The sequence below is a fragment of the Bos grunniens genome, chromosome 6 (genome assembly GCF_055505025.1).
Source record: "Bos grunniens cultivar Pamir isolate PY7600 chromosome 6, Bosgru_T2T1.0, whole genome shotgun sequence".
NCBI lineage: Eukaryota > Metazoa > Chordata > Mammalia > Artiodactyla > Bovidae > Bos > Bos grunniens.
The window spans coordinates 61,093,563-61,119,908 of NC_141170.1; the positions used below are offsets into that span (position 1 = coordinate 61,093,563).

A 26,346-nucleotide genomic window follows, 5' to 3' on the forward strand; every position below is an offset into this window, starting at 1 on the left:
GGGAAGGAGTAGCTGAATCAAAGCTGAGATTCTGGAATACTGACTGGACATCTTTCTGCAAGGGTGGGCTGGAGGAAGCGGTCAGATGCTAGACAGGGGATAGTCGGCATGAACGTGCCCTGGTAGGCATTCAATGTGGACCTGAAAGCAAGAAAAATTACCTAGGAGCCTCTTCCTAATATTTTAGATGTGACTGAGCTGAATACTCAGAGTGTTGCTAAAATGCTATCTAACAGAAGTTCTCTTAAAGTTAATGAGGGCTCATTAGAAAAAGTGACTGTTTTGAATCAAATTCTTGTGTTCATGACTCCGCTGTTTCAAGGCCCAGATGTGGAAATGGGAAGACCAAGAAAATAGCAGGATAAGACACCAAACCCTTCTCATTCCTGAAAGGAGAGGTCGCCAGAGAAAGGGAGCCTCTGACTCAGGGATTAATTTTTCCATCCAGAAAAAGCATGTGAGGACTGTGTAGCCTTCCCTGCCCCTCAGGGACCTACCCAGGAAGGCTACTCGCCAGTCTGCTAAGCCTTCTCTCAGAGCAGTGCTACTCCAGGCAAGAGCAGCAGTTAATCCTCCCCAGGAGGTGACCAGGTGCTGTCGCTGGTCCACACACTTCACGTCATCCCCACAACCTGCTGTGGGGAACGCGATGATATCCCACATGGTGAGGAGGAGGAAAGAGAGGCCCCCTGCTGAGCAGAGATGCCCCAGTGGGTTGGTGGCAGCCCAGGGACAGTAACCGCCATTTTCTCTTGAAGTCCTCACTGCTGGACAAGCTGCTACTCACAAGGATAATGGGGAGAATATTTTATGTTCCTACCTGGCAATTAATAATAAAATCATCATTTGTGGATCTGAACCAGAGAGTCAATTTCATTTATAACAGACCCACAGGAACTCTTTAGAAAGCACTGCTCAGCCATCTCCTGGAAAGACTTTATAGTCAGTGATTTGGTTTTACACAGTGGAAGAAAAACATGACCACACTTGTGACCACATCCTACCCTCTGAATGTTTATCTCAAGAGTTAACTGGATGACCCTGTGAAGCAGGTTGAATGGTGAACTCCAAAAAGGTATGTCCACATCCTGATCACCAGAAGCTCTGAGTGTTACCTTATTCGGGAAAAGGGTCTTTGCAGATATAATTAAGTTAGGCAAAGACCTTGAAATGAGATCATCCTGGGTGATCATTACCCAGGTGGTCCCTATATCCAATGACAATATCTTTAGAAGACAAGAGGAGGAGGTGCCACATCCATGGAGGCAGAGACAAGCGTTGTGGCCACAGACGAGCAGTGCTGACGGCCACCAGGAGCCTGAAGAGTCCGGGCACGGCCTGCCCACGCGGCTTCAGACATCTGGCTTCCAACATGAGAGAAGACTTTCTGTTGTTTTAGCCACGAATTTTGTTATCAAGTGTTATGGCGGCAACAGAAAACTAATGCATTCTGTTACCTGGCTTTTTATATTATTCTATTTCTTTTCTCCCTACTATTCCTGCTCAGATGTTTCTCAAGGGGAGAGGTGAGTATAGACACATACAAACCTCATATTTCAGACCATATTAGAAGTAAATGTAGGCTGAAAAAAGAGTCAGCATGTTAAATGATTAATAGTGGGGCTTTCAACAAAATATTCCTGTCAAACTGGGAAATATGCCAAGTTATGAGAGGACCAATTTCCCCTTAGTACTAAATCATTCCCATTATCTTATCAAACTTTTATTTGGGGGAGGAAACAAGCATTGGCTGTCACTGACAGTGCCACAGACTCTGGAGTTTAAGGGAAAGCTCACATTGTATGATTTAGAAACGAAGGGTCATGCAAACTGGTGCCAATGTTTTTGGTAAGAATGATCTTCAACACCCTGCCCCAAAACCGAGGAGGCTCGGTTTTGCCTCCACTCCTGACCCCAGAGAGAACCCCGGCAGTGGACCAGGCCTACAGGCAGGAGGCCTCCCTCCCTCCGTATTAAATACTTTTACAGTTTTACTGCCTTTACTGCTCATTACTTATATGGGGGGGGGACAATCTTCTGAAAATAAAGAGATATAAAGAAGAAAGTGAAAAACCACCCCTTACTAGAGGTAACACGCAATTCACCACCCAAAGCAGGAAGCTTCTGACAGTGAAGGGGAGGAAGGCTATCAATTACTGTACTTGGACAGGTGGAAAAGCAAGAGCATGCTGGGCAACCCGGATACATGGCCATCCTCGCTGTAACTCGGGTGTCTGCAAACACGCCACGTACAGTGACGGAGACACAGAGCAGCACATGAGGCCATGCTGTCCTTTCTCACTCAACTGACCTCAGACATCTTTTACATCAGTTAATACAAATCTACTGTGCTATTTTCAAGGAATATGATGTGGGTGTGGCCATGTGGTTGGGTTTTTCGGTCATTAAATGATGCCACAGTCAACACTCTTCCCACTGCCATATATGTTTACTGATTAATTTCTAGAATGGGTTTCTACACGTGGCAGTGCTGGGGCAAAAGTAAGCAGGGACTGCACCTATCTCACATCGCCAGCTGCTCAGGAAGCCTCTTGGCCTCTCTGCAATGCCACTCCTAGAAAACTGTGGCCCAGGTTCTAAAACTCTACCTTGCCACCTTTGGAGAAATCATTTAAACCCAAAGTAAACTTTGAATTATTTAAAATTCCCTATAATTCTTCCTCATACCAAGTTGACACCCTAAAATCCCACCATCCTGATCCAACTTTAACTTGGGACATTTATAAATCTCTCTACTTCTGCCACTTAGGGGTCTTTAGATCATCAAGAAGAAAGGCCTTGTTACCCACACAAGGCATGTTTTTATTTCAAGGGTTTGTAAGTGACTTGGCCTCTACCTCAAAGATTCAAGGTGAAGTTCTGATTTGATCTCTTTTTATAATAACTCTGAGTTAGGAGATGGACTGTGGTTATCTGTTTAGAGGTGTTAGATCTCATATGTTGAAACCAGCTGAACAACTGACAAATAACAACTTCCTTTTACAATTAGTAAAAGGAATAGTAATAATCCTTTTACAATTAGTGATACAATATTCCTGGCACAGAAAGTGATGTGGCAGCTCACCTCAGTATAAACTGTCCAATCCTCTATCGTCAGCTTCATCATGTAGGTTCTGGATACTGTGCTGAGTTCAGTCGTGTCTGACTCTTTGCAACCCCATGGACTGTAGCACACCCGGTTCCTCTGTCCATGGAATTTTCCAGGCAAGAATACTGGAGTGGGTTGCCATGCCCTTCTCCAGGGGCTCTTCCTGACCAAGTACCTAGAGTACTTCTATTTGGTTCCTCTTGTAAATGCATGATGAAAACCACTATATGTCCAGGTGCCAGGCTCCTAAGAGGCTCAAACATTTGGACTGCTGTCACAGAACCGTGCAATTTACCTACGCAAAAGTAAAGCCACCTGAAGACTTTCATCTAGTCAACAGTGCAAAGGGAAAGACTGGACTCATTCTTTTCTCTGGTTTCTTTTTTCAAAATGGCAATCTGGGGCTAGCTGGTGCAATGGTAAGCCTCCAGCAACCATTGCTGCACAAAGAATATAAGACCTAGAAGAAAGCTGTGAGATCCTCTGTGGGGTCCACACCTCTCATTCTGGAAGCCAGAGGCCAGAAAGATTAGGACAACTGCCACAGGCCACTGTGGCCGATACAGGACCCGAGTCCTCAGCACCCACGACAGCACGGCCAAGGCCTAGTTCAACCTTGGGTAGCATCAATGGTGGAGAGAACTCTAGCAGCCTGGGATGCAACCTACTCTGTGGTCCTGGGCCCATAACTCAACATCTCTAGGTCCAAGTCTCCTTAACCATATAAAGGGGAAAGTTATAACTAGTGGTAACTCATATATTATTACTAAAACTTAAGCTATCAAAACTCAGATAAAGGTTAGATAATACCTAATAGAGAGACCATAGTAGAAAAGCTGCTTTGCTCCATTTACTCGCAGAGATAAATAATGCACGTGCAACTTGGTTTACTGAATTGCTGACGCAGCCGGAAGATAAAATTTACCACCCTTATTCTAACCACCTGGTTATTCACGCCCAGACTGCCAAGACTTCAGGAGCACTAGAACTAGGTTAGACTCAGGAAACTCCCCATCTTGCCCACAGATATTAACACACATTTTAAAATACATAGTTCTGTGTTACTTGAATACTAACAATCATTGAAGAAGAATCTATTGATTCTAAGCTCTAAAATGGAAGTCAAACTACCTCCAGTTTTTTCTTTTGAAATGTTCCAATGAAGGACCAGTTTTTTCTTTTTAAATGTTCCAATCCTTACAGACTGATACTTTGATAAAATACAGTGAATTAGCAATGGGAAAAAAATAAGACTGACAAAATATACAAGACCACTTTTTTCCACTAGGATCACTGTCAAATCATGGGGGAAGTTTCTAGATGCCGAGTCTCAAGTTCTGCACTTACCTTGGATAAGCAACTGTCCAGACCAGCACCCAGTCAGATCACATGGAAAACACAGGCTCCCCACACTCCACAGCCTTTCAGCAGAACACACACCTGCAGTGGCTCCTCACAACAGCCACTGTCGTCACCCACATCTCACACGTGTAAAGTGAGGCTCAGAGAGGTTAAGCCATTTGCCTAAGATCACTCTGCAAAGTAACTGGTAGAAGCACAATCCCAACCCAAGTCTACCTGCCTGAAGTCTGGGCTGGACACTGTGACCTGCGGAGAGCACCCAGACAGAAGGTACACAACTTGTTGTCAGTTTACTATTTAACTCTGTATCATCACATCACTATACAGCTTGTAGGCAACTATGCCCTTAGGTGTACCTTTTTCTTCTTCCTGTTTCCTTAATTAATTTAAGAGAAATCGTAAAGTAGACAAATGGTAATTTAAGAGAAATTGTGATGAAGACATCTGGAAATAGATCAGGTAAAGATATGATAAATAGGAGAGAGATGGCCACTGAAATTGAACCTAAAAAATTTTTTTTATTCCATACTTCTCCCCAGTCATCAATGAGGGGTGAGGCCAACTGGACTGATTCCCAGTTAGGCTTACCTTGGCCAACAGCCGAGTGCATTTTTTCCATGTCAAACTTAATTTTTGATCTTCCTGGAGTGCTAAGTATCTTTTCCCACACTGTAGTCACTTCTTTAAGACAGGGAGTGATTTCTTCATAATCAAGCTTTAGGCGCTTGTTCAGCAAATCATTCTCAGAGGCTAGAACAGACAATTTAAGAGCATGTTAGTGAGTTATAGCTACGTGTCTCCTGTCTCACAGCAAGGCTGCCTGCTTATCACCACCACTGAGACGCCTGCAGCCAGCTTAACAGGTCCAAGGTGAAGACTGGTCCGCTCCTACCCCCACCCCAGCTTTCTTATCAAGGAAAAAGCTATATACCCAGGAGGCATCCCTGATTCCTCTTATTCCTTCATCCCCGATGGATTTTGTTGGCTCTACTGCTAAAATATACTACACTTATCCAATCCTATCCATCTCCATAGCTACCCTATTAACTATAAACATGTCAAAGGCAAGAACTGTGTGTTAGAATTCCTAGTGTCTGGCAGGATTAGATCTCAACAAAACTTCACCTAAACTAGGAGAGGCTCTCAGAGGATAGTTCCTTCTTCAGTTCAGTTCAGTCGTTCAGTCGTGTCCGACTCTTTGTGACCCCATGAATTGCAGCACACCAGGCCTCCCTGTCCATCACCAACTCCCGGAGTTCACTCAGACTCATGTCCATTGAGTCAGTGATGCCATCCAGCCATCTCATCCTCTGTCGTCCCCTTCTCCTCCTGCCCCCAATCCCTCCCAGCATCAGAGTCTTATCCAATGAGTCAACACTTTGTATGAGGTGGCCAAAGTACTGGAGCTTCAGCTTTAGCATCATTCCTTCCAAAGAACACCCAGGGCTGATCTCCTTCAGAATGGACTGGTTGGATCTCCTTGCAGTCCAAGGGACTCTCAAGAGTCTTCTCCAACACCACAGTTCAAAAGCATCAATTCTTTGGCGCTCAGCTTTCTTCACAGTCCAACTCTCACACCCATACATGACCAGTGGAAAAACCATAGCCTTGACTAGACAGATCTTTGTTGGCAAAGTAATGTCTCTGCTTTTGAATATGCTATCTAGGTTGGTCATAACCTTCCTTCCAAGGAGTAAGCATCTTTTAATTTCATGGCTGCAGTCACCATCTGCAGTGATTTTGGAGCCCAGAAAAATAAAGTCTGACACTGTTTCCACTGTTTCCCCATCTATTTCCCATGAAGTGATGGGACCAGATGCCATGATCTTCGTTTTCTGAATGTTAAGCTTTAAGCCAACTTTTTCACTCTCCTCTTTCACTTTCATCAAGAGGCTTTTTAGTTCCTCTTCACTTTCTGCCATAAGGGTGGTGTCATCTGCATATCTGAGCTTATTGATATTTCTCCCGACAATCTTGATTCCAGCTTGTGCTTCTTCCAGCCCAGCGTTTCTCATGATGCACTCTGTATACAAGTTAAATAAGCAGGGTGACAATATACAGCCTTGCCGTACTCCTTTTCCTATTTGGAACTAGTCTGTCGTTCCATGTCCAGTTTTAACCGTTGTTTCCTGACCAGCATATTGGTTTCTCAAGAGGCAGGTCAGGTGGGCTGGTATTCCCATCTCTTTCAGAATTTTCCAAAGTTTATTGTGATCCACACAGTCAAAGGCTTTGGCATAGTCAATAAAGCAGAAATAGATATTTTTCTGGAACTCTCTTGCTTTTTTGATGATCCAGCGGATGTTGGCAATTTGATCTCTGGTTCTTCTGCCTTTTCTAAAACCAGCTTGAACATCTGGAAGTTCACGGTTCACATATTGCTGAAGCCAGTTCTTTCTTACTTGGAGCCAAACCTCCTTTAAGTATTGATAACGTCTACCCTTGCTCATGTTTCTGCTGCCTGGGGCTGAACAGAATAAATCTACCTTTTTCACATGGCATCTTCTCAAATATATGAAGACAGTTACTACTTCCTACCTTTTTCAGCTTACAGGTCCATTAGGAAGAATTCTACCTGAATCACCAAACTGGAGGTGGGGGATCAATAGAAGAAAAGAAACGTAACTGAGCATTCTAAGAAGGACTAAAGCTGACAGCCTTACTCCCACCAAACCACGAATTCCTATTCAGACCACAGGGGCAATGCTGTCAGTCCCCCACCCATTCCACAGCACATCCCCCATCTGGACTGGGAGTTTATTGGGAAAGCAGGTAGGAGACATAGCTAAGCAGGGGCCAGTATACAGGCTTCTACAGAGCTGCTAAACTTGTCTTCTTTATGACAATAATAAACAAATACTGTATGTCTTCAGTACTTTACATTTAGTAACATTTAATGTTAACAACACTCTGAGGTAGGTTTTTTTTAATGTTTCTTCAATAATATTTAAAACAACATTTTTATTTATTAATTGACAGATAATTGCTTTACAATTTTATGTTAGTTTCTGCCATACATCAACATGAATCTGAGGCAGGGGTTTTTTTTTTTGAATCAGCAGACTGGGCTCAACACCCAAGGCCCAAGCAGAAAGCATAGTGGGCCTAAGCCCCCCGACTTTCTCTACTGTTCTCCAACACACTGCAGAACTTGCTGTGATGAATGACACATTGTTTTCTAGGGATGTATCAATTAGGAGCCTTAAATATTTGATAGAATCCAGTGGAGCTGTTTGGACCTAGAGTTTTCTTTGTGTGAAAGATTTTTAACACAAATTTTATCTCTTTAACAGATATAGGGCCATTCAGACTTTTTTTTTTTAATTTCAATTTTGATAAATTGCATCTTTCAATAAGTTTGTCCATTTCATCTCAGTTCTTTAGTTTATTGGCAAAGAGTTCTTCTTAGTCTCAGAAACACTGAAAGTCAGTGTGCACCTCGAATAAGTCTGCTCTCCCCTGACCCCATAAACACACACTCCCTAGCCCAAATCTTAATCCTGGAGAAGACCGAGGTTGAGCAGGTTCCTTACTTTGTCCAGGGCAGCAGAGTAGGATGTGCTGGGCACAGGATTTTTGCACCCTGAATTATTTTTTAAATAGGAATTACCGCTATTTCGTTGAGTTGCTCCTGTAAAGATTAAGTGAGATGAAATACACTTAGTTGTTCAGTCTCTCGGTTGTGTCTGACTCTTTGCGACTGCATGGACTACAGCAATGCCAGGCTTCCCTGGTCTTCACCAACATTCAGAAAACTAAGATCACGGCATCTGGTCCCATCACTTCATGGCAAATAGATGGGGAAACAATGGAAACAGTGAGAGACTTTATTTTGGAGGGCTCCAAAATCAATGCAGATGGTGACTGCAGCCATGAAATTAAAAGATACTTGATCCTTGGAAGAAAAGTTATGACCATTTTAGACAGCATATTAAAAAGCAGAAACATTACTTTGCTAACAAAGGTCCATCTAATCAAACCTATGGTTTTTCCAGTAGTCATGTATGGATGTGAGAGTTGGACTACAAAGAAACCTGAGCGCTGAAGAATTGATGCTTTTGAACTGTGGTGTTGGAGAAGACTCTTGAGAGTCCCTTGGACTGCAAGGAGATCCAACCAGTCCATTCTAAAGGAAATCAGTCCTGACTATTCATTGGAAGGACTGATGCTGAAGCTGAAACTCCAGTACTTTGGCCACCTGATGTGAAGAACTGACTCATCTGAAAAGACCCTGATGCTGGGAAAGATTGAAGGTGGGAGAAGAAGGGCATGACAGAGGATGAGATGGTTGGATGGCATCACCGACTCAATGGACATGAATTTGAGTAAGCTCCAGGAGTTGATAATGGACAGGGAAGCCTGGTGTGCTGCAGTCCATGGGGTCACAAAGAGTCGGACATGACTGAGCAACTGAACTGAACTGAACTGAACTTCACAGATAAGATACTCCTCTGACTGCTGCCATCTCTTGAAAGCTTAGGAAGGGAAGGAAGGCTAAGGGGCTGGGAGGCTGAGTAAATGACACCCAAACTTGTAGAGATTTTAGAAAAACTACACTATCTAATTCTTTTATAACAAACGTAGTATTTGTTTAACCAGGAAAAAAAAAACTTTAAAAAAATATCTTCAATTATAATTCAATTAAAACTCAAACTTCATTGTGTTACCATTATGCAGATAACCATGATGATGTGCAGAGTCAGACATCCTGGAGTGAAGTCACCTGGGCATTAGGAAGCATTACTACAAACAAAGCTAAAGCTAGTGGAGGTGATGGAATTCCAGCTGAGTTACTTCAAATCCTAAAGGATGGTGCTGTTAAAGTGCTGAACTCATTATGCCAGCAAATTTGGAAAACTCAACAGTGGCCACAGGACTGGAAAAGGTCAGTTTTCTTCCCAATCCCAAAGAAAGGCAATGCCAAAGAATGTTCAAACTACTGTACAATTGCACTCATTTCACACGCTAGCAAGAGGATGTTCAAAATCCTTCAAGCTAGGCTTCAACAGTATGTGAAGTGAGAACTTCCAGATGTGCAAGCTGGATTTAGAAAAGACAGAGAAACAAGAGATCAAATTGCCAACATCTGCTGGATCATAGAGAAAGCAAGGGAATTCCAAAAAACATCTTCTTCTACTTCACTGACTATGCTAAAACCTTTGACTGTGTGGATCACACAGTGGAAAGGACAAAAGAACAAACTGTGGAATATTCTCAATGAGATTGGAATATGAGACCACATTACCTGCCTCCTGAGAAACCTGTAAGCAGAACAAGAAGCAACAGTTAGCACTGGACATGGAACAACAGACTGGTTCCAAATTGGGAAAGGAGTATGTCAAGGCTGTATACTGTTACCCTGCCAATTTAACTTCCATGAAGAGTACATCATGAGAAATGCTGGATTGGATGAAGCACAAGCTGGAATCAAGATTGCAGGGAGAAATATCAATAACTTCAGACATGCAGATAATACCACTTCAAAAGCAGAAAGTGAAGAAGAACTAAAGAACGTCTTGATAAAGGTGAAAGAGGATAACGAAAAAGTTGGCTTAAAACTCAACATTCAAAAAACTAAGAACATGGTATCCAGTCCTATCACTTCATGGCAAATAGATGGGGAAAATGTGGAGTTAGATTTCATTTTCTTGGGCTCCAAAATCAATGCAGACAGTGACTGCAGCCACAAAATTAAAAGACTCTTGCCCCTTGGAGGAATAGCTGTAACAAACCTAGACAGTGTATAAAAAAGCAAAGACATCACTTTGCTGACAAAGGTCCATACAGTCAAAGCTATGGTTTTTCCAGCAGTCATGTATGGATGTAAGAGTTGGACCATAAAGAAAGCTGAGCACTGAAGGATTGATGTTTTCAAACTGTGGTGTTGGAGAAGACTCTTGAGAGTCCCTTGGACTGCAAGGAGATCAAACCAGTCAATCCTAATGGAAAGCAACCCTGAATAATCACTGGAAGGACTTACGCTGAAGCTGAAGCTCCAATACTTTGGCCATCTGATGTGAAGAGCTGACTCAGTGGAAAAGACCCTGATGCTGGGAAGGACTGAGGGCAGAAGGAGACAGGGATGACAGAGGATGGGATGGTTGGATGGCATCACTGACTCAAAGGACATGAGTTTGTGCAAACTCAGGGAGATAGTAAAGGACAGGGAAGCCTGGCGTGCTGCAGCTCATGGGCTCACAAAGTGTCAGAAAGGACTTAGCAACTGAACAACAAGTATCTGCAACATTAAGTATATGGGTCATTCCAAAAGCAATATAGTGCTGACCAAAACCCACAGTTGTGGTGAGTCGCCCTACTGTCCAGCATCAGGCTGCTCCATCATGCATAACTGGGGGAAATGGCCTTGCAAAGGGTGCTGCAGAGGACTGTGGGCCCATGATAGAGGCCTTGCATTTCAGTCCCAACACCACTGAAAATCAGCTGTTTAACTTTGAGGAAAGCACAATTCAGCCTCCAATGGTCAACAAGTAAGTGAAGTAGGTTCAGACAACAGGGTTTGATTCTTTCTTGGATGTAACGCTCCAAGAATAGTAATAAATATTTGATCCATGCATTCCAAAGCCAATAAAAAGCCTTAACCATGGGAAAAAACTCCTTGTATATGTTCCTCTAATTTCTTTCCCAAAGAGCATGCAATTCAGCCTGAACCCTTAATCAACTGCAAGAGTCTCTCCCAGCTGCAAAAAAAAAAAAAAAATAGAATAGAATGATTCTCTCCAGTGAACTTCTGGCTGGTTTTTGTCAAATCTTGCTTTTGCATTTAATAATAATGTTCTGCACCCCTGTAACCCCAAGAAAACCTACTAAATGTTTTTAGATGATTCATGATCAGGCTCTTATTGGTGATTATTTTCCTCAGCAATACAGGTACTGTACACACTGACACAACGCTTCCTAAATGATATTTAGGAAGTTTATTATGCTTTCACCACTAAAGTATGTTGGACTCCATAGAGCTAAGGAAAGAAATAGACTCAAACAGTAACAATATGAGACCACACAGGATAGAACTCTGCTGGATGAAATAAGGAAGCAGCAAATGAGGATGCCGGCAAGGGCTACTGAACTCAATGCAACACCTGGCAAGGTGTTCCCAGTACCTCAGGGAACCCTTCCCCACCCATTCTAGCTGGCCTGGTCATCATTTGCACAGCTTCACAAAAACTCTGCCTCTGTGGCAATCTGATCCTGTATCATCAACCACAGTCATGATTCCTCCCCACATTCCCAAGAAGCCAGCCAGTATCCTTTACATTTTATAACTACGTTCTGAGTTCCTGCAGCTGCCATCTGCAAGAAGACTGGATAGGATACGCGTAAAGGTTTATGGGCTACGTGATGAATATAATTGCCTTTCAGCTTTTTAACAAAAGTCCCAACCAACATCCAATGACTCTAAGTGCTCTGCTCCAAAGCTGTCATTTAGTTGATGGAACACTCAGTGATGCCATCACTATCAAATCTCTTTTAGACATCTGCTTTTAGAATTACTTTCAAGAACATGCAACAAAATGATAGAAAAACAGAGTTGGGAGAAAACTTAGCATTCACTGCTATAAAATCCCCTCACCATGGAATCTCTTTCCACAGTAGCCTCATGGGACGAGCTGTCTTTCTCAGCTTCAATACTGGGTACTGGAGAGGCCATGGCACCCATGAATAGACCATTCCAACCATTCAACTATTCTTATCAAAAGGTCTTATTACTTTGTATTTGACTCCTTGCTTTTGGTCAAAGATGATATACTCATTTGGACAATGAACCTTATTCATCAGATTTGCTGTCTTAACTTTGAGTTCTATAAAAACGTTACAATAAAAGATGAAGATCTGCAGTCAAGGAGCAAGTTCAGTGAAACAGGAAGTAATTCCCAAACTGCTCTGGACAGGGTCAGCATGTACAACCCTCTCTTTTAAAGAGTATGTTCAGATTTCTCAACCAAAATCCTCCTTATTTTACATTCAGGGAGCTCTCTGTACTCCAAGACCCATGTTCTTTCCATTATACTACCAGGGTACATAAAACATAGCTTCTCAGCTACTTTGAAAATAATACTTATTGATTCAAATGACTATTGGAATCAGGAAATGAACAAAATCTAAACTTCAGACTTCATGTCTCAATTTGGCACTAACATAACCCTAGAGCTGTTCTGAGCCTCAGTTTTCTCTTCAGGCTACTACCTAACTTCTGGAGTTGTCACCAGGATTAAGTGAGTTAGTCTATATAAAACCTGAATATCAATACAGGTAGAACTCAGCTAACCTGAAGTCTAGATCTCTGTTTTTCAGGTTACCTGCAAATCACTAAAAAAGTACAGAGTGAGGTTATGAACTGTAATGATTTATGTAGGATCTGTTCACACCTAATACCCAGGCAAAGACTACAGCAGAAGACAAAGCAGGGACAAAGAGAGAGAAAACAAAAGACACTTTTCAGAGAGTTAAAGCTGACATTTGAAGGATGCCTCTCAGAAGATTCAACTTAATACAATGGGTGCAATTATCATTAAATCTCCCGAAAGTAAAAGGTATTAACTTTACTTTAAAAAAGTAAAACAGGCATTTAATACGTACATTTATGTATGTTGGAGTACCTTGCTTTTTTTTTAATAACACCTCTATGTCTGATGTGTCTCACTTTAGAGTCAGGACCAATTAAACCACCATCAGGCCAGTTTAGTGTTAAAAAAAGAAAACCAACCTTGCAGTTTTTGATTTTCCTTCTCCATCCTGAGCAGCAATATCTGTTGTAGAATGGCCTTTTGCCACAGCTCCCGAAGTTCACGAGATGTTCTTTTCTTTTCCTCTGGGACCGGGCCAAAGGGTCCATCTTCACAAACTGGTTCTAGTGGAGATCGTGGGGGAAGCTCTCCCAACTCTGAGTAATCTGAGGAGGCAAAAGGACATTTCAGGATGGTCAGTTTTATTTTTTCCTTTTCTTCCTTTTTATTTATTTTTTTTAAGTGAAGTACAGTTGCTGTACAGTATTATACGTTGGCTTCCCAGGTGGTACAGTGGTAAAGAATCCGCCTGCCAGTGCAAGAGACGCAGCTTCGATCCCTGGGTCGAGGAGATCCCCTGGGATCACAGCATGGCAACCCACTCCAGTATTTTTGCCTGGGAAATCCCAAGGACAGAGAAGTTTGGCAGGCTACAGTTCACGGGACTGCAGAGTCGGACACAACTGAGCACGTACACGTTACAGGTATATAATATAGTGATTCACAGTTTTTAGAGGTTATACTCCATTTATAGTTCATACAAAGTACTGGCTATATTCCCTGTGTGGTACAATATATTCTTGTAGTTTATTTTATACATATTAGTTTGGACCCCTTATCCTCCTCCCCTTCATCCCACCTCCCCCTGAACCACTAAGTTTGTTCTCTGTGAGTCTTTTTTTATTATATTTATTAGTTTATTGTATTTTTTGGATTATACACACAAAGGAAATCATACAGTTTTCATCTTTCTCTGATTTATTTCACTTAGCATAATACCCTCCAAGCCCATCCCTTGTTGCAGCAAATGACAAAAATTCATCCTTTTTTATGACTGAGAGGTATTCCATTGTATACATATACCACATCCAGAATGGCCATTTTTCAATAAAAAATTATATTTAAACATAGTCCCTAATCAGAAAATTCTGCTCATTCAGATATTAACAATGACATTACTAAATTTAAAATTCAAGTTTTACTATGAATTGAAAAACTACACCTGAGCCACAAACATCTAACAAGTTATACTGCTACATCAAATAGTAAGAAGTCACAGCAGCTGGGGAAATCTTCAAAGACACCTACTTTGTAAGGTATAATATTTTATCTTTTTCTGAATTAATGACTATGTGATTGATAACCACAGCAAACTTTCATATAGTGTTCACTCTGATCCAAATTGTTCTGCAGGTTTTATGTATGTAATTCATTTACCTCTCAACCACCCTAAGACGCAGGTATGGTAACTGTTCAGTTCTAAAGAGAAACAAATGGCAGCTCAGGCAGTTGCGTGCCTTGCCCAAGGCCACACAGCTAGGAAGCAGTTAGAGCCAGGGGTGGAACCCAAGCAGTCTGGCTTTCATGCACATTCCTGACCACTGTATTATAAGGCTAGGTGCTTTAAAAGAAGATTAAAACTTTTCATCTTTAATTGCCAATAGTAACAATGACCATTAATAGTTCCTCTACCAAGCACTGGGCACCATGTCAGGTGTTTCATATGGACAGACTTCTTTCATCCTGATGCCAACTCCAGAAGGCAAGTATCAGCCTGAAGAGAAAGCTATGGCTCAGAGAAGCCAGGTAATTTGTCCAGGGTGAAACAGTAAGTTCATGCTTTCTATAGATACCCCTACAAGGGGCTTCCCTGGTGGCTCAGTTGGTAAAGAATCTGCCTGCAATGAAGAAGACCCAGGCTCGACCCCTGGGTCGGGAAGATCCTCTGGAAACAGGAATGGCAACCCACTCCAGTATTCTTGCCTGGAAAATCCCATGGGCAGAGGAGCCTGGAGGGCTACAGTTCATGGGGTTGCAAACAGTCAGAAATGACTGAGTGATTACCACTTTTACAATTCAAATGTCTCTTATGACATCAATTTTCAAATTTCTATTTCTTAGCTGAAATCTCTTTACAGATCAAGAATTTGTACCTTTCCCAACTGCAGACATGATGTTGCTGGTGCAGTGTTACTGTAATCAATACCTTATAGACACACAGAGAACATCCCAGTGGCTCACCATGAAAGTAGTGATGAAGAGCTGCATTAAGTTCCCCTACAAGCGGACCTCATCTGACTCAGTGCATTCTTAACACATGCAGTGAAAAGCCTGTGCAGGCAACCTGAGCCTCACAACCACCCACCAGACAACACACTCTCTTCCATCCAATGGCTCTAACACTATTCCATGTTATGTCTAATTTACAGAACGGTCATCACCATTGCCTTTTATCTAAAGCTGGGTTTGTTTTCCTGCTGTGAAATCATGCATAAGCCACAAAATGCTTAATTTCCTAATGTAAGTTGTTCACCTTAACTCCTCTTAAAAATGTTGGATTGAAAAAATAATAATAAGCCATTAAGAGTACTTATCACATTTTTATTTACACTTATTTCGTTGTGAGCCTATTAAACAAATGAACTAAAATTGTACTTTTTTGGAGGTAAGAAATAATAGACCATTTAGGAACGTTACAGGATGCTCAGTGTAATGGTCAATTTAAAAGCAGGAATCAAAACTATCTATATTGTATGGTCTCAATTTTGTAAATATTATGAGAGGCAGACATTTCAGTGATTAATAGGTCAGGCTCTGGAGTCAGGATGCCTGGCTTTTAATGGTTTTAATCAACACCCTGCATGTGTAGATTTTGTGATCTTTAGCAAGTTTCTTAACCTCTTTGAGCCTCCATTTCCCAATCTTTCAAGTGGGAATAATAGCCCCTCCCTCATAATGGTGTTACAGGGACTGAGTCAACACATACATACAAACCACCTAAAACAGGGTCCAACACACAGGAATATAGGGAATGCTACCTCCTATTGTTGGCTACCACATATTAAGGGCACACAAAAAATACTAGCAGGAAACACATCAAAATTTAGTCCCTCAACTGTAAGCTCAGAGAAGGTTAGAACTTTGCCTTCTTGTCCATGAGGGTCTGTCCAGCACCATGCAGTCCCTGGCAACCAACAGGTGCTTGATAAATAATAGCTGAGTAAGAGATTGGCAGGTTCTAGGTTTGGTGTGATTGCCATTCATCTTTGTATTTCCTGAAAGTTTTCTAAAGTTTATAATAATAAACATTTTTATAACTGAAAATTAAAGAAAATACTGCAAACCTGTTCTGATTTAAATCAAAGGTTGAAAAAATGTTCTCTTGCAAAACACTTAGAAGACAACTCTCCTCTCACAACCTGTATACTTAAGAGGGGCACTCATGACTGAACATAATACAGTCTAAATTAATCTCCTTTTCAAAAGGAACTTTAGTCAGTATTATTAATCTTATTCTGCAGCACGAAATCTTCCACTTGAGCCCTTCTCTTTTTCTGTTCTTTGTTCTCTTCTTTCACCATCTTGGCTGCTGACACTCTGCTGGACCCTGCAGTTATGATTCAAGTTCTGCTGTATCTCATACTGGAAGTATTTACCCTTCCTCTGGTTCATAAAAGATTCTTGTTTCCAAAAAGTAATTCTTGTGAGCTGTCAGGGGTGATGCGGCAGGCGCAGGAGGGGTGGGTAGGGCCGAATTTCAGACAACCTTTACGTGTATATAGAAAAAAACCAGGGACCGCCCTGTCACCTGAGCATTCAGTGTACTGAACCTGAAGTCCCATCCTTAAACTCTACCAGTAAGATGAGGACTCAACTCTCGTGGTCTCCTTCCTCAAACCGCATCCTTCCTGTCTGCCACAGCCTTTCTCCTTTTCAGTGTCCTAAAGATTCCTACTATGTTAACTTTCAAATTGTGGGAGAATGAACAGGGCAGTGTGCCTCAAGCTGGGCTGATGGAACGTGTCTAGGAATTCTGGCTATTCGGTCCCCAGACCCACCTACTCTCTGCCAACTAGGCTGCCGACAGGAACCACAGTCTACAGAAGCTTATGACACTCCAGGTTCCGCTATTTTCCTATTCAAAGAAATCAGATTTGCAGAGTCCAAGCACTGTCTGGTGATGATGACTGTGAGGTTAAGACATAAATTGCCTCCCTAGGGTTCTCTGTAAAAAGCAGAGGCATTACTTTGCCGACAAAGGTCCATCTAGTCAAAGCTATGGTTTTTCCAGTACTCGTGTATGGATATGAGAGTTGGACTATAAAGAAAGTTGAGCACCAAAGAACTGATGCTTTTGAACTGTGGTTTTGGAGAAAACTCTTGAAAAGTACCATGGACGGCAAGGAGATCAAACCAGTCAATCCTAAAGGCAATCAGTCCTGAATATTCATTGGAAGGACTGATGCTTAAGCTCTGATAAGCTTTGGCCACCTGATGCAAAGAGCCACCGGATGCAAAGAGCCACTCACTAGAAAAGACCCTCATGCTAGGAAAGATTGAAGGCAGGAGGAGAAGGGGATGACAGAAGACAAGCTGGTTGAATGACATTACTGACTCAATGGACATGAGCTTGAGCAAACTCTGGGAGATGGTCAAGGACAGGGAAGCCTGGTGTCCTGCAGTCCATGGGGTCGCAGAGAGTCAGACACAACTGAGCAACTGAACAACAAAAGGGTTCTCTACTTTAGCCTTCTTTTTCTTTTTATTAATCACAGCTCAGTTCGTTGAGCTTTTACCATGTGATGAGTCCTTGGCACAGATAAGCCTGTTTGATTGTCACGACCACTTCAAGAGGTAGCTGATGGTATCCCCTTTCTACAGGCAAAATAACTAAGGTTCAGTGAGGTTTTATAACGTGGCCAAGGTCACACCTCTGGTAAGAGTCAGAGCCACAGTATGAATGGAGATATATTTTCCTCCAAGTAAAAAATGCTTACCCAGTGCCTAACTTTCAGACACACATGGGTATCCTGCAGAAATGCAGATTTCGACTCAGTCAGTCTGAGGGGAGCCTGAGAGTCTGCATTTCCATCAAGCTCCCAGGGGATGCCACCACCGGTGGTCTCAAAACACACTTGGAAAACTGGGCTCCACACCACATTTTTACTGTTCACCCCCTCCCGTGACCCTAGGTACTTATTATCATGTCAGTTCTTCCTTTTCTTTGGCCGTTCTATGGCCCATAGAACATAGTCTAAGTGTTGCCACCAGCTGCCTGAACTCAGGCTTTCACACGTGGTTGGAGCTCATCCCAATCCTGGTCAGGGTACCAAGGCCCAGTGCAGAACACAATGGATTATGAGCACTAGTGTGATCTAACTAAATAAAGGCTAATCCGCTATACAGTTCAGCAAATAAACCTAACGATTTACAGCAGGGTGTCTCACCGGCAGGACCACTGATACTTCGGGCTAATTCTTTGTCACGGAGGACTGTTCTGTGCATTACAGAATGTTTACAAGCATCCCTGGGCAGTACTTACTAGAGGATAGTAATATCCACTCATGCCAGCACTAACAATCAAAAACACCCAGACAACACTAAATGCCCACTGGGGACAAGGGAGGACAAAATCACCTCCAGTGAGAACCTGAATCAGAATAAAATACCCATCACTTAGTCGCTCGTAAACCCTGGGAAGGGGTAAAATACCCCCTTCACCAAGTTTATTTTATGTGATAACAATTACTGGTGTTCTAATCTCTAACAGTTTTTAAAAATATACTATCTTTTGTTCATATTAACAGTAACCTAGCTACTAGTAATTTACAAAAAGGGGATAGTCAAACCTTTGTTTATTATAAATGGGACCTGGCTAATCTCATCAATGGAAAAAGATCCAGATCTGGGACAAGGCTATATTTGGTGATCACTCAGGTGTGTGCATGCGTGTCTGGGGCGCAGCTGTGTGAGGAGTACACCCATGTATGCAGGGGTTGACTGGAGTGGCAGAGTGAGGATAACAACATGAAAATGTTGGACAACTGCTGGCTTGCTTTTATTATTAGGACCTTGCTCTAATAATAAACATATGCATGAGTTAACTTGCATAGTTCCTAAGCTGTTGACACCAGAATTTGCTGAGTCCTTTATATGTACCCAGGATATGATGTGCTTGGTGGTCTGAGAGAGGCTTTGATGTTTCTAATATTCTCCAGTACAATGTGGGGACCTTGCTTCTGTCCTCGACTTATGTTCTTGCTGAGGGGCAGCCACCCAGAGGCTCAGGTGGAAGAGGGTGGCTTAGTGCAGAGAGGCAGAGCTGGCCGCCCCACCCCCAGGCCAGCTTGGTCAGTCCCTCTCTGTAAACCTCTGCAAACAGGCACACCTTCTGGGTTCCAGCCCCTCAGGGCAAAATGTGAGAAATGGCATTCACCTCTGATCAACCTAACTGCGGAAACCACAGGCACCGACAGACGTCTTCCTAAAGCCTGCAAAGCCACACAGCCACAGGGCTGCAGGAACAGGTCAGTCTGGGGCTGGCTTGTACTATTCTGACATCTCCTATAAGGACAGGATGGCGAGGGCTTAAATTATGTAGACGCTCAACAACAATAGCCTTCAATGGGTTCTAAGAATTGTTAAATCAGCCATAATTCAGGGCCCCTAAGAGACAGCTGCCTCTACCTAAATCACTGGCATAACCTTCTCAGTAGAGTCATAAACATGATCTATGCCGGTGTGTCAATACTGTTGATGCCAATTTGTTCTTCAGCTGCTCTGTGCTGCCACATCCTCTCTGCACACACACGTGTGGGGAAGAACGTTATGGAGGAAAAGGAACGTGTGTGCCTGGCCTCACACCTGTCCAGCCTCCGGCTCTGTGAAGTCCGGAATACAAGGAGGGCTCCTTTCTTGCAGTTTAACAAGACACTGATTTCAAGTTTGAACTGCAATTCTCCTCCTTTTAAAGACATGACATTAAATGATGCGTTAAGTACCCCTGTAAGAAAGAGGAGCTGCCAGAAGAAAATGAAGAGACAGACCTTCTAAGAGACAGTACTCACCAATATTCTGCTTTTAATTCTTATCCCACGATAGAGCATTATATAACTATCTCCATCCCTTTTGAAAAATCCTGATTTCCCATGCCAAAAGAGAAAGAAAATGTTTAAAATTCCAGTTACTCTCAAACCTCTGTTTTAACTATGTCCCACAGACCTTGGAAACAAGAATTAAAACTGAACATTTAATCTTTGGAGAAAAGTTAACAACAACAGGGATTAACACCTGCAACATCTGTTGTACCAAAAGCTGAAGAAAATTTCTTAGAAAAAACAAAAGGAATGTGTAGATTTAAGAAAGAAACAGGCGGTCCTTGAATGAATGCTGTCAAACTGTTTACAAAGCGCAAACCTCACCCCTCCCACAACAGAACACAGATGTCAGGGGAGCAGAGATATCGGCGGTCCCTGCTGTACTCCATGCCTGGGAAAACAGCAGACACACACAGGAAAGTCACCAACAAATGAATTCATCTCTCTGCACCCTACCCTGACTTCTTTGGATGCTTTATGGAAAATAATTAAAATAAAAACAAACTTGCTATTTTTCTACAGTTGCATTATATGAGGTGGCTCAGTGGTAAAGAATTTGCCTGCAATGCAGGAGATGCAGTTTGATCCCTGAGTTGGGAAGATGCCCGGGAGGAAGGCATGGCAATCCACTCCAGTATTCTATCCTAGAAAGTACGTGCCCTGGAGAAAGGCATGGCAACCCACTCCAGTATTCTTGCCTGGAGAATCCCAGTGACAGAGGAGCTTGGCGGGCTCCGGCCCATGGGGTTGCAAAGAGTCAGACATGACTGAAGCAACTTGAGTACAAGAAAAAAGCATTTTTAAGAAACATTCATTTTTTAAAAACCAGTATTTTTAAGTTTTTGACACCTGCTACTAGAAATCCAGAAGCCCTATGATACAGTCCCTCAAATGTCAAGGATGACTGAGAGAAGTACACGACTGCTAAGAAATACAAAGGGTACAAGAAGTTTAGCAAAGAAAATGAATTTCTCCTGTGCATCAAGTCAAGGCCTTGGGCCCTGGAGCCAGATGTCTGGGGTCAAATCCCAGCTCCACCACTAACCTAGCTACTTAACCTCAAACAGGTGGTCTGAACACTTGACACTTGCACCCTCAAATGCAAAATTTGCACCAGAGTGCCTCTCAGAGGATTAGCATGAGCATTCAATGTAGATGCTTCCCCGGTGGCTCAGATGGTAAAGAATCTGACTGCAATGCAAGAGACCTGGGTTTGCTCTGTGGGTCAGGGAAGAACCCCTGGAGAAGGAAATGACAACCCACTCCAGTATTCTTGGCTGCAGAATTCCATGGACAGAGGAGCCTGGCGGACTACAGTCCATGGGGTTGCAAAGAGTCGGACACGACTCAGAGACTAACACCTCCTGAATATGCAAGTGTGGGGACGGGGAAGCCTGGCACAAAGGAAGCATTCGATAAAATATCAGCTGTCGTTCTTAATAACATCAGGTTGCTGGAACTGGTGGTTGTGCTTTAAGGACAAGTAATATTCAGATGGGTGGAAATAATAAGAGCCATTTCCTATAAGAGCAGAACAACAAGAAATGCAGGTGAGCATTATGCACTGAGCCATTCTGCTAATGACCAGACGGTGCACATACAAACAGAAGAATGGTCGTGCCCAGGTTATCGACAGCCTGACTGGTTTATTTATGTATTAATTAGTGGGAATGATGGAAGGATTGGGGCTCTTACAATTTCTTAAAAGAAAATTTATGTCATTTATGCATTCTTCAGCCCTGGAAGGATACCCCAGCCATCAGGGTATGCAGAGCTTAGCAGCTCTGACAAATGAAGGGCTATTATGAAACAATGTGGAGAAGTGCTGGGGTGGGGAAGGGAGTAAGCTCTAAAGACAGAACAGGGAGCCTACCTCTGCCTGAGATGGGGTGCAGTGGAGTGAGGGATGGAACAGGGAGGCAAACACACAATTTTTTTTAAGCAGCCAAGAAATGCAGAAACTGGAAACAAATGCAAGAGCCCTACATATCTCTGTCCCTGTGACTTCCCAAAGTAGGCATGTGGGGTTGAGTTTCCAAGGGTCTGTGAAGATGACTTTTGGACTCAGTCTGGTGAGGGGCTGTGACGACAGCTCATGGAGAAGCAAGAAGGCACAGGGTGATGCAAGTCCAGGGAGGAGAGCCGGGCAGAGGCAGAAGATGACTGAGGGAGGGAAGGTGCACGCAGGCACTCCTGGGGAGCCTGGGGGGCCTCCCTCTGGGGCTGAGCTGTGAGAGCTCAGGGTGAAGCACTGCCCCCGTAGCGGGAGGAAGTGCCTGGGAAAGTCAAGGCCTACAGAAGCTTGAAAAGAACCAAAAAAATGCTGCAAACATGTGAATTTTTATTTAGCGCCCTGGATAAATTATCCTTTCAAAGAATGGCATTTATTTTTGCATCTGCAAGGGAGATGATAATATGCTTTTTGGAGGGATCGAAGGTCGTCAGGACTCCCATTTCTTGATTAAAGACAACAAAACCCAGGGATCAAACCCAGGTTTCCCGCATTGCAGGCGGATTCTTTACCAACTGAGCCACAAGGGAAGCCCAAGAATACTGGAGTGGGTAGCCTATCCCTTCTCCAGCAGATCTTCCCAACCCAGGAATCAACTCGGGGTCTCCTGCATTGCAGGCGGATTCTTTACCAACTGAGCTATCAGGGAAGCCCCAACAAAACTATGAAGAGGAACAAATACTCAGTCTCAGTGGGAATATGAAATGTTCATCTTCGTCATAGTTTCATCTCTCCTGTTACCATTTACATAACCTTGAATTTCAAATTGTGGTTCCTGCAGTTTTATGAGACACAGTAAGGTGGAAAAGCACACCACCACCAAAGGCCTTTGTGGGGGGTGTGTTGGTGGGGGGGTGCGTCCGGACCAGGCCTGCCCCCCAGGGGACGCTCCTGCTCACCTGCCTTCCCTGCCCTGCCCTGAGGGAATCCTCAGCACTTGCAGGAGCACAGGAATGTGGGGCTGAAAGGGACACTAGAGGATGACTTAGCTCAAGTCCCCTCCTTTTCCAATGGGGAAAGTGAGGCTCCAACAATTCACCCCCAGCACTTACTCTGCGCCAGGCAGCATGCTTCATGAGTACCCATATATCTCACCCTCCCAGCCGCCCGATAGGCCTCGGTGACAAAGGTCTGAGACACAAAGCTGACATGCTGGTGGAGCTGGGCTGGCTCATCCCAGTGCCTTGGGGTGAAAGGAATGAACAGAGAGGGAAACAAGGCCCTGATTACACGTGTGCTGCCCCTGACCAACCCAGAAAGCAGTCCCTTGACCGCTCCAGGCCTCAGCTTCCTCGTCCACAGCGTACAACAGCATCTGCCTCCGACAGCTCTAAGGCAGGGAATATGTGACAATCCCTTGAGAGCACTGACAGCAGTACTGGGCCAGGGGTACATGCTGAACTGCACATCACTGTGATCATTATTTTATCATTTTAATCTAAAGCTGGGAAAATCTTTGTGTTGTTTAGACTTTTCCACAATCAGACTGGGGCTGGGGATAAAAAAGACGACTGGCTGACTGAAGGATACTGGGGAAGAGAGACACATACTCTATGAAGAAAATAACAGCATGGTCCCAGGTCTCCAGGGCTGTGTCCGGAACCCATGGTCATGAGAGGAGCAAGCACTGGAGAGGCCTGGCCACTCTCAGGACGGCTGCATGGCCTTTCTGGCCTTTCTTTGTGTGGCTGACTCCCTTCCTCCTCCTCCAGAGCTCAGCTGAGGTCATGCCCCCTGAGAAGACTCCTCCGGTCACTCCCAAGCCTCCCAGGTCCTTTATGCTCCCTCAGCAAACGTCAGCAGAGCTGCTAAGATTCTGAGAATGGTATGCCGGGGGTGGGGGCGGGGGGGCGGTGGGGGGGGCGGCTGACAGTCATGCAAGAGCAGCTCACAGGAGTAGGAGGTCACAGCAGCCTGCAGCATCTTGGGAAATGTGAAGCAGGAGGGAGAGAAGTCAGGAAGGACGGTCTAGGTGGAGGGGACAAGGGAGAACAGGCAGAGGAGGAGGAAGGAACACCGAGAGCTCCAGGCAGCGCACAGTTCCAGGCCCAGGTGACTGGGGCTCAGCTCTTTTCAGCAGTTTTATTTTCAATTTTAAGAAAAACTATTTTTAAAACTTTATATAAACTTTACATGTAGCTATCTAAATGGAGACATCTGACATTTATGTAGATGAAACTTTTTATATAAAATATGAACATTACAAATTGCAGTGTTAATCATCCAGGGACCAATCATGCATTTAGTTCATTCTGAGAACAACAATGAAATGAACCAACTGCTGTCCCCAAGGAGACAGCTGAGGAGGCCACCATGACAGGTCAGTATGTCAAGTGGCAGGACAAGAGCCCACAGGGGTGGCCAAGGCGCACAGGGCTGTGATGGAAGACCCACTCTAGGAGAGGTGCCCCTAGGCTGCCCCTTCCATTGGGGTGGGGCAAGGGCAGTGGTGGAGGGGATGGCCAGGCACTAAGTCCTGCAGGGTGACCAGGAATGCCACTCCCTGCAAAGGGAAGAAATTAAAACGACACATCGCGATGAATTCCTGGGGAGTTTTGAGCAGTTCCATGTCACTCTGGGAAAGTTAGTGCGAGTTGGGGTCTAGAAGGAGGGCATACAGATTGTAAGAAATGAGTCTGGTCAAACAGTGAAGGATCTCCTGTGCTAAATAAGTAGGACTGCCATCCTGACCGAAGCTCCAGAGCAGAGGTGAGAAAACAACTAGCCCGTGAACATTTACCACGTGGGGATTTGCCCCAGCTGCTACCTGAGCCCTTAAGAGCTTGTCCACATGGATTTTTAAAAAGGGATAGGACCACCCAGGAGAAGGCAATGGCAACCCACTCTAGTACTCTTGCCTGGAAAATCCCATGGATGGAGGAGCCTGGTAGACTACAGTCCATGGGGTCACTAAGAGTCGGGCACGACTGAGCGACTTCACTTTCACTTTTCACTTTCTGGCAACCCACTCCAGTGTTCTTGCCTGGAGAATCCCAGGGACAGGGGAGCCTGGTGGGCTGCCATCTATGGGATCGCACAGAGTTGGACATGACTGAAGCAATTTAGCAGCAGCAGCAGCAGCACCAGCAGGACCACCCAACATTCACCACTCACATGGTTGACCCTCCAAGATGAGAGCTGCTGGTCAAGCCCACACTGCTTGGACCTCACTGTGGGTGTCCAGGAGGAGATGTCTCCCTGATCCCACTGCCCACACCAGCATGTGGGGTCACTGTCAGCAGAACCCAGGCTATGGGTTCAGTCCACAGGAGTAGTTCTCACAGTGAGGTCTGCAGACCAGCAGCATCAGTATCACCTCACTTGTTGACTTGTTAGAACTGCAGATTCTCGGTCCCACCTTAGACCTATTGGATCACAAACTGGGGGGGTGGGACCCAGCAACCTGGGTTTCTGATGACTGGAACACTTACTTTAGGTTATAGGTTTACCTTAATTGGTGGTTTCATAAAACACTTGGGAATAGGGGTACTTTTCAAATAAATTATTTCAAATTAATTCAGCAATGACTCCATCCATTATGGATGACTGATTATTAAATAAAAATTTTTAATGTAACACAGCTTGTTTTGCAAACACCAAGACCAACCTTGTTTTTATCTTTGTCAAAGGCAATTGTTTATAATTAATACCATTTCTTAGGAAATGCATTAGAAAGTGGTCCCTCCCTGCTAACCCAGATCAACTACCCACACAATTAGTGATAATACATTTTCTTGCAGAAAACTCCCAAATACGAACATAAATAGTCAGAAACACAGACCAATGAGTCATCTGACACAAACAGAAAACTATACAACAGATAAGCTCATGATTTCTCTCCTGTTTTTTAATCATCTGCACAAAAGCAGCTCCTTTGTTTACCACGTGTCTTCCAGTGCCTCCTCCCAGCAGGCCAGCCCCAGCCACCCCACCTGAGGGCGAGGGGCCTTTCTGCACCTCTGTCTTCCTGGGCAGGTGAAAAGAAGCCTAGAGAGGAAACCACCATCCTCGCTGCAAATCCCCCCTCACCACAACACAGGGTGTCAGGGGGATCAGGCCACGGCCTGGTGAGAGTAGATGGGCTGCATATGGAGTGCTGGTTCCCAAACTGTACCCCAGGACGCTCCGCATGCAAGGTCCACGTGGGGGTGCCAGGAGAGGCATGGGGAGCAGAGTGGTCTTAGCTGAGGGTACTGCAAAAAAGTGCCAACAATGGGTTGCAGAGACAACAAATGCTCATTT

General features: G+C 43.9%; 1 protein-coding gene across 18 annotated transcripts in view; it reads right to left on the minus strand.

The window, feature by feature from the left end:
* The window catches only part of TBC1D1 (TBC1 domain family member 1), a 225,689-nt gene that overhangs the window by 34,714 nt on the left and 164,629 nt on the right, over positions 1–26,346 (minus strand). For all 18 annotated transcript variants that reach the window (XR_015165491.1, XR_015165489.1, XR_015165490.1 and 15 more), the window contains 2 exons: positions 13,197–13,382; positions 5,060–5,221 (listed from right to left, as the gene is read on the minus strand). Coding sequence is in view for 14 of the 18 variants with exons in the window: in XM_086406158.1 (XP_086262284.1) it covers positions 5,060–5,221; positions 13,197–13,382 (348 nt within the window). In the remaining 4 variants the exon portion in view is untranslated. The remainder of the gene's footprint in view (positions 1–5,059; positions 5,222–13,196; positions 13,383–26,346) is intronic.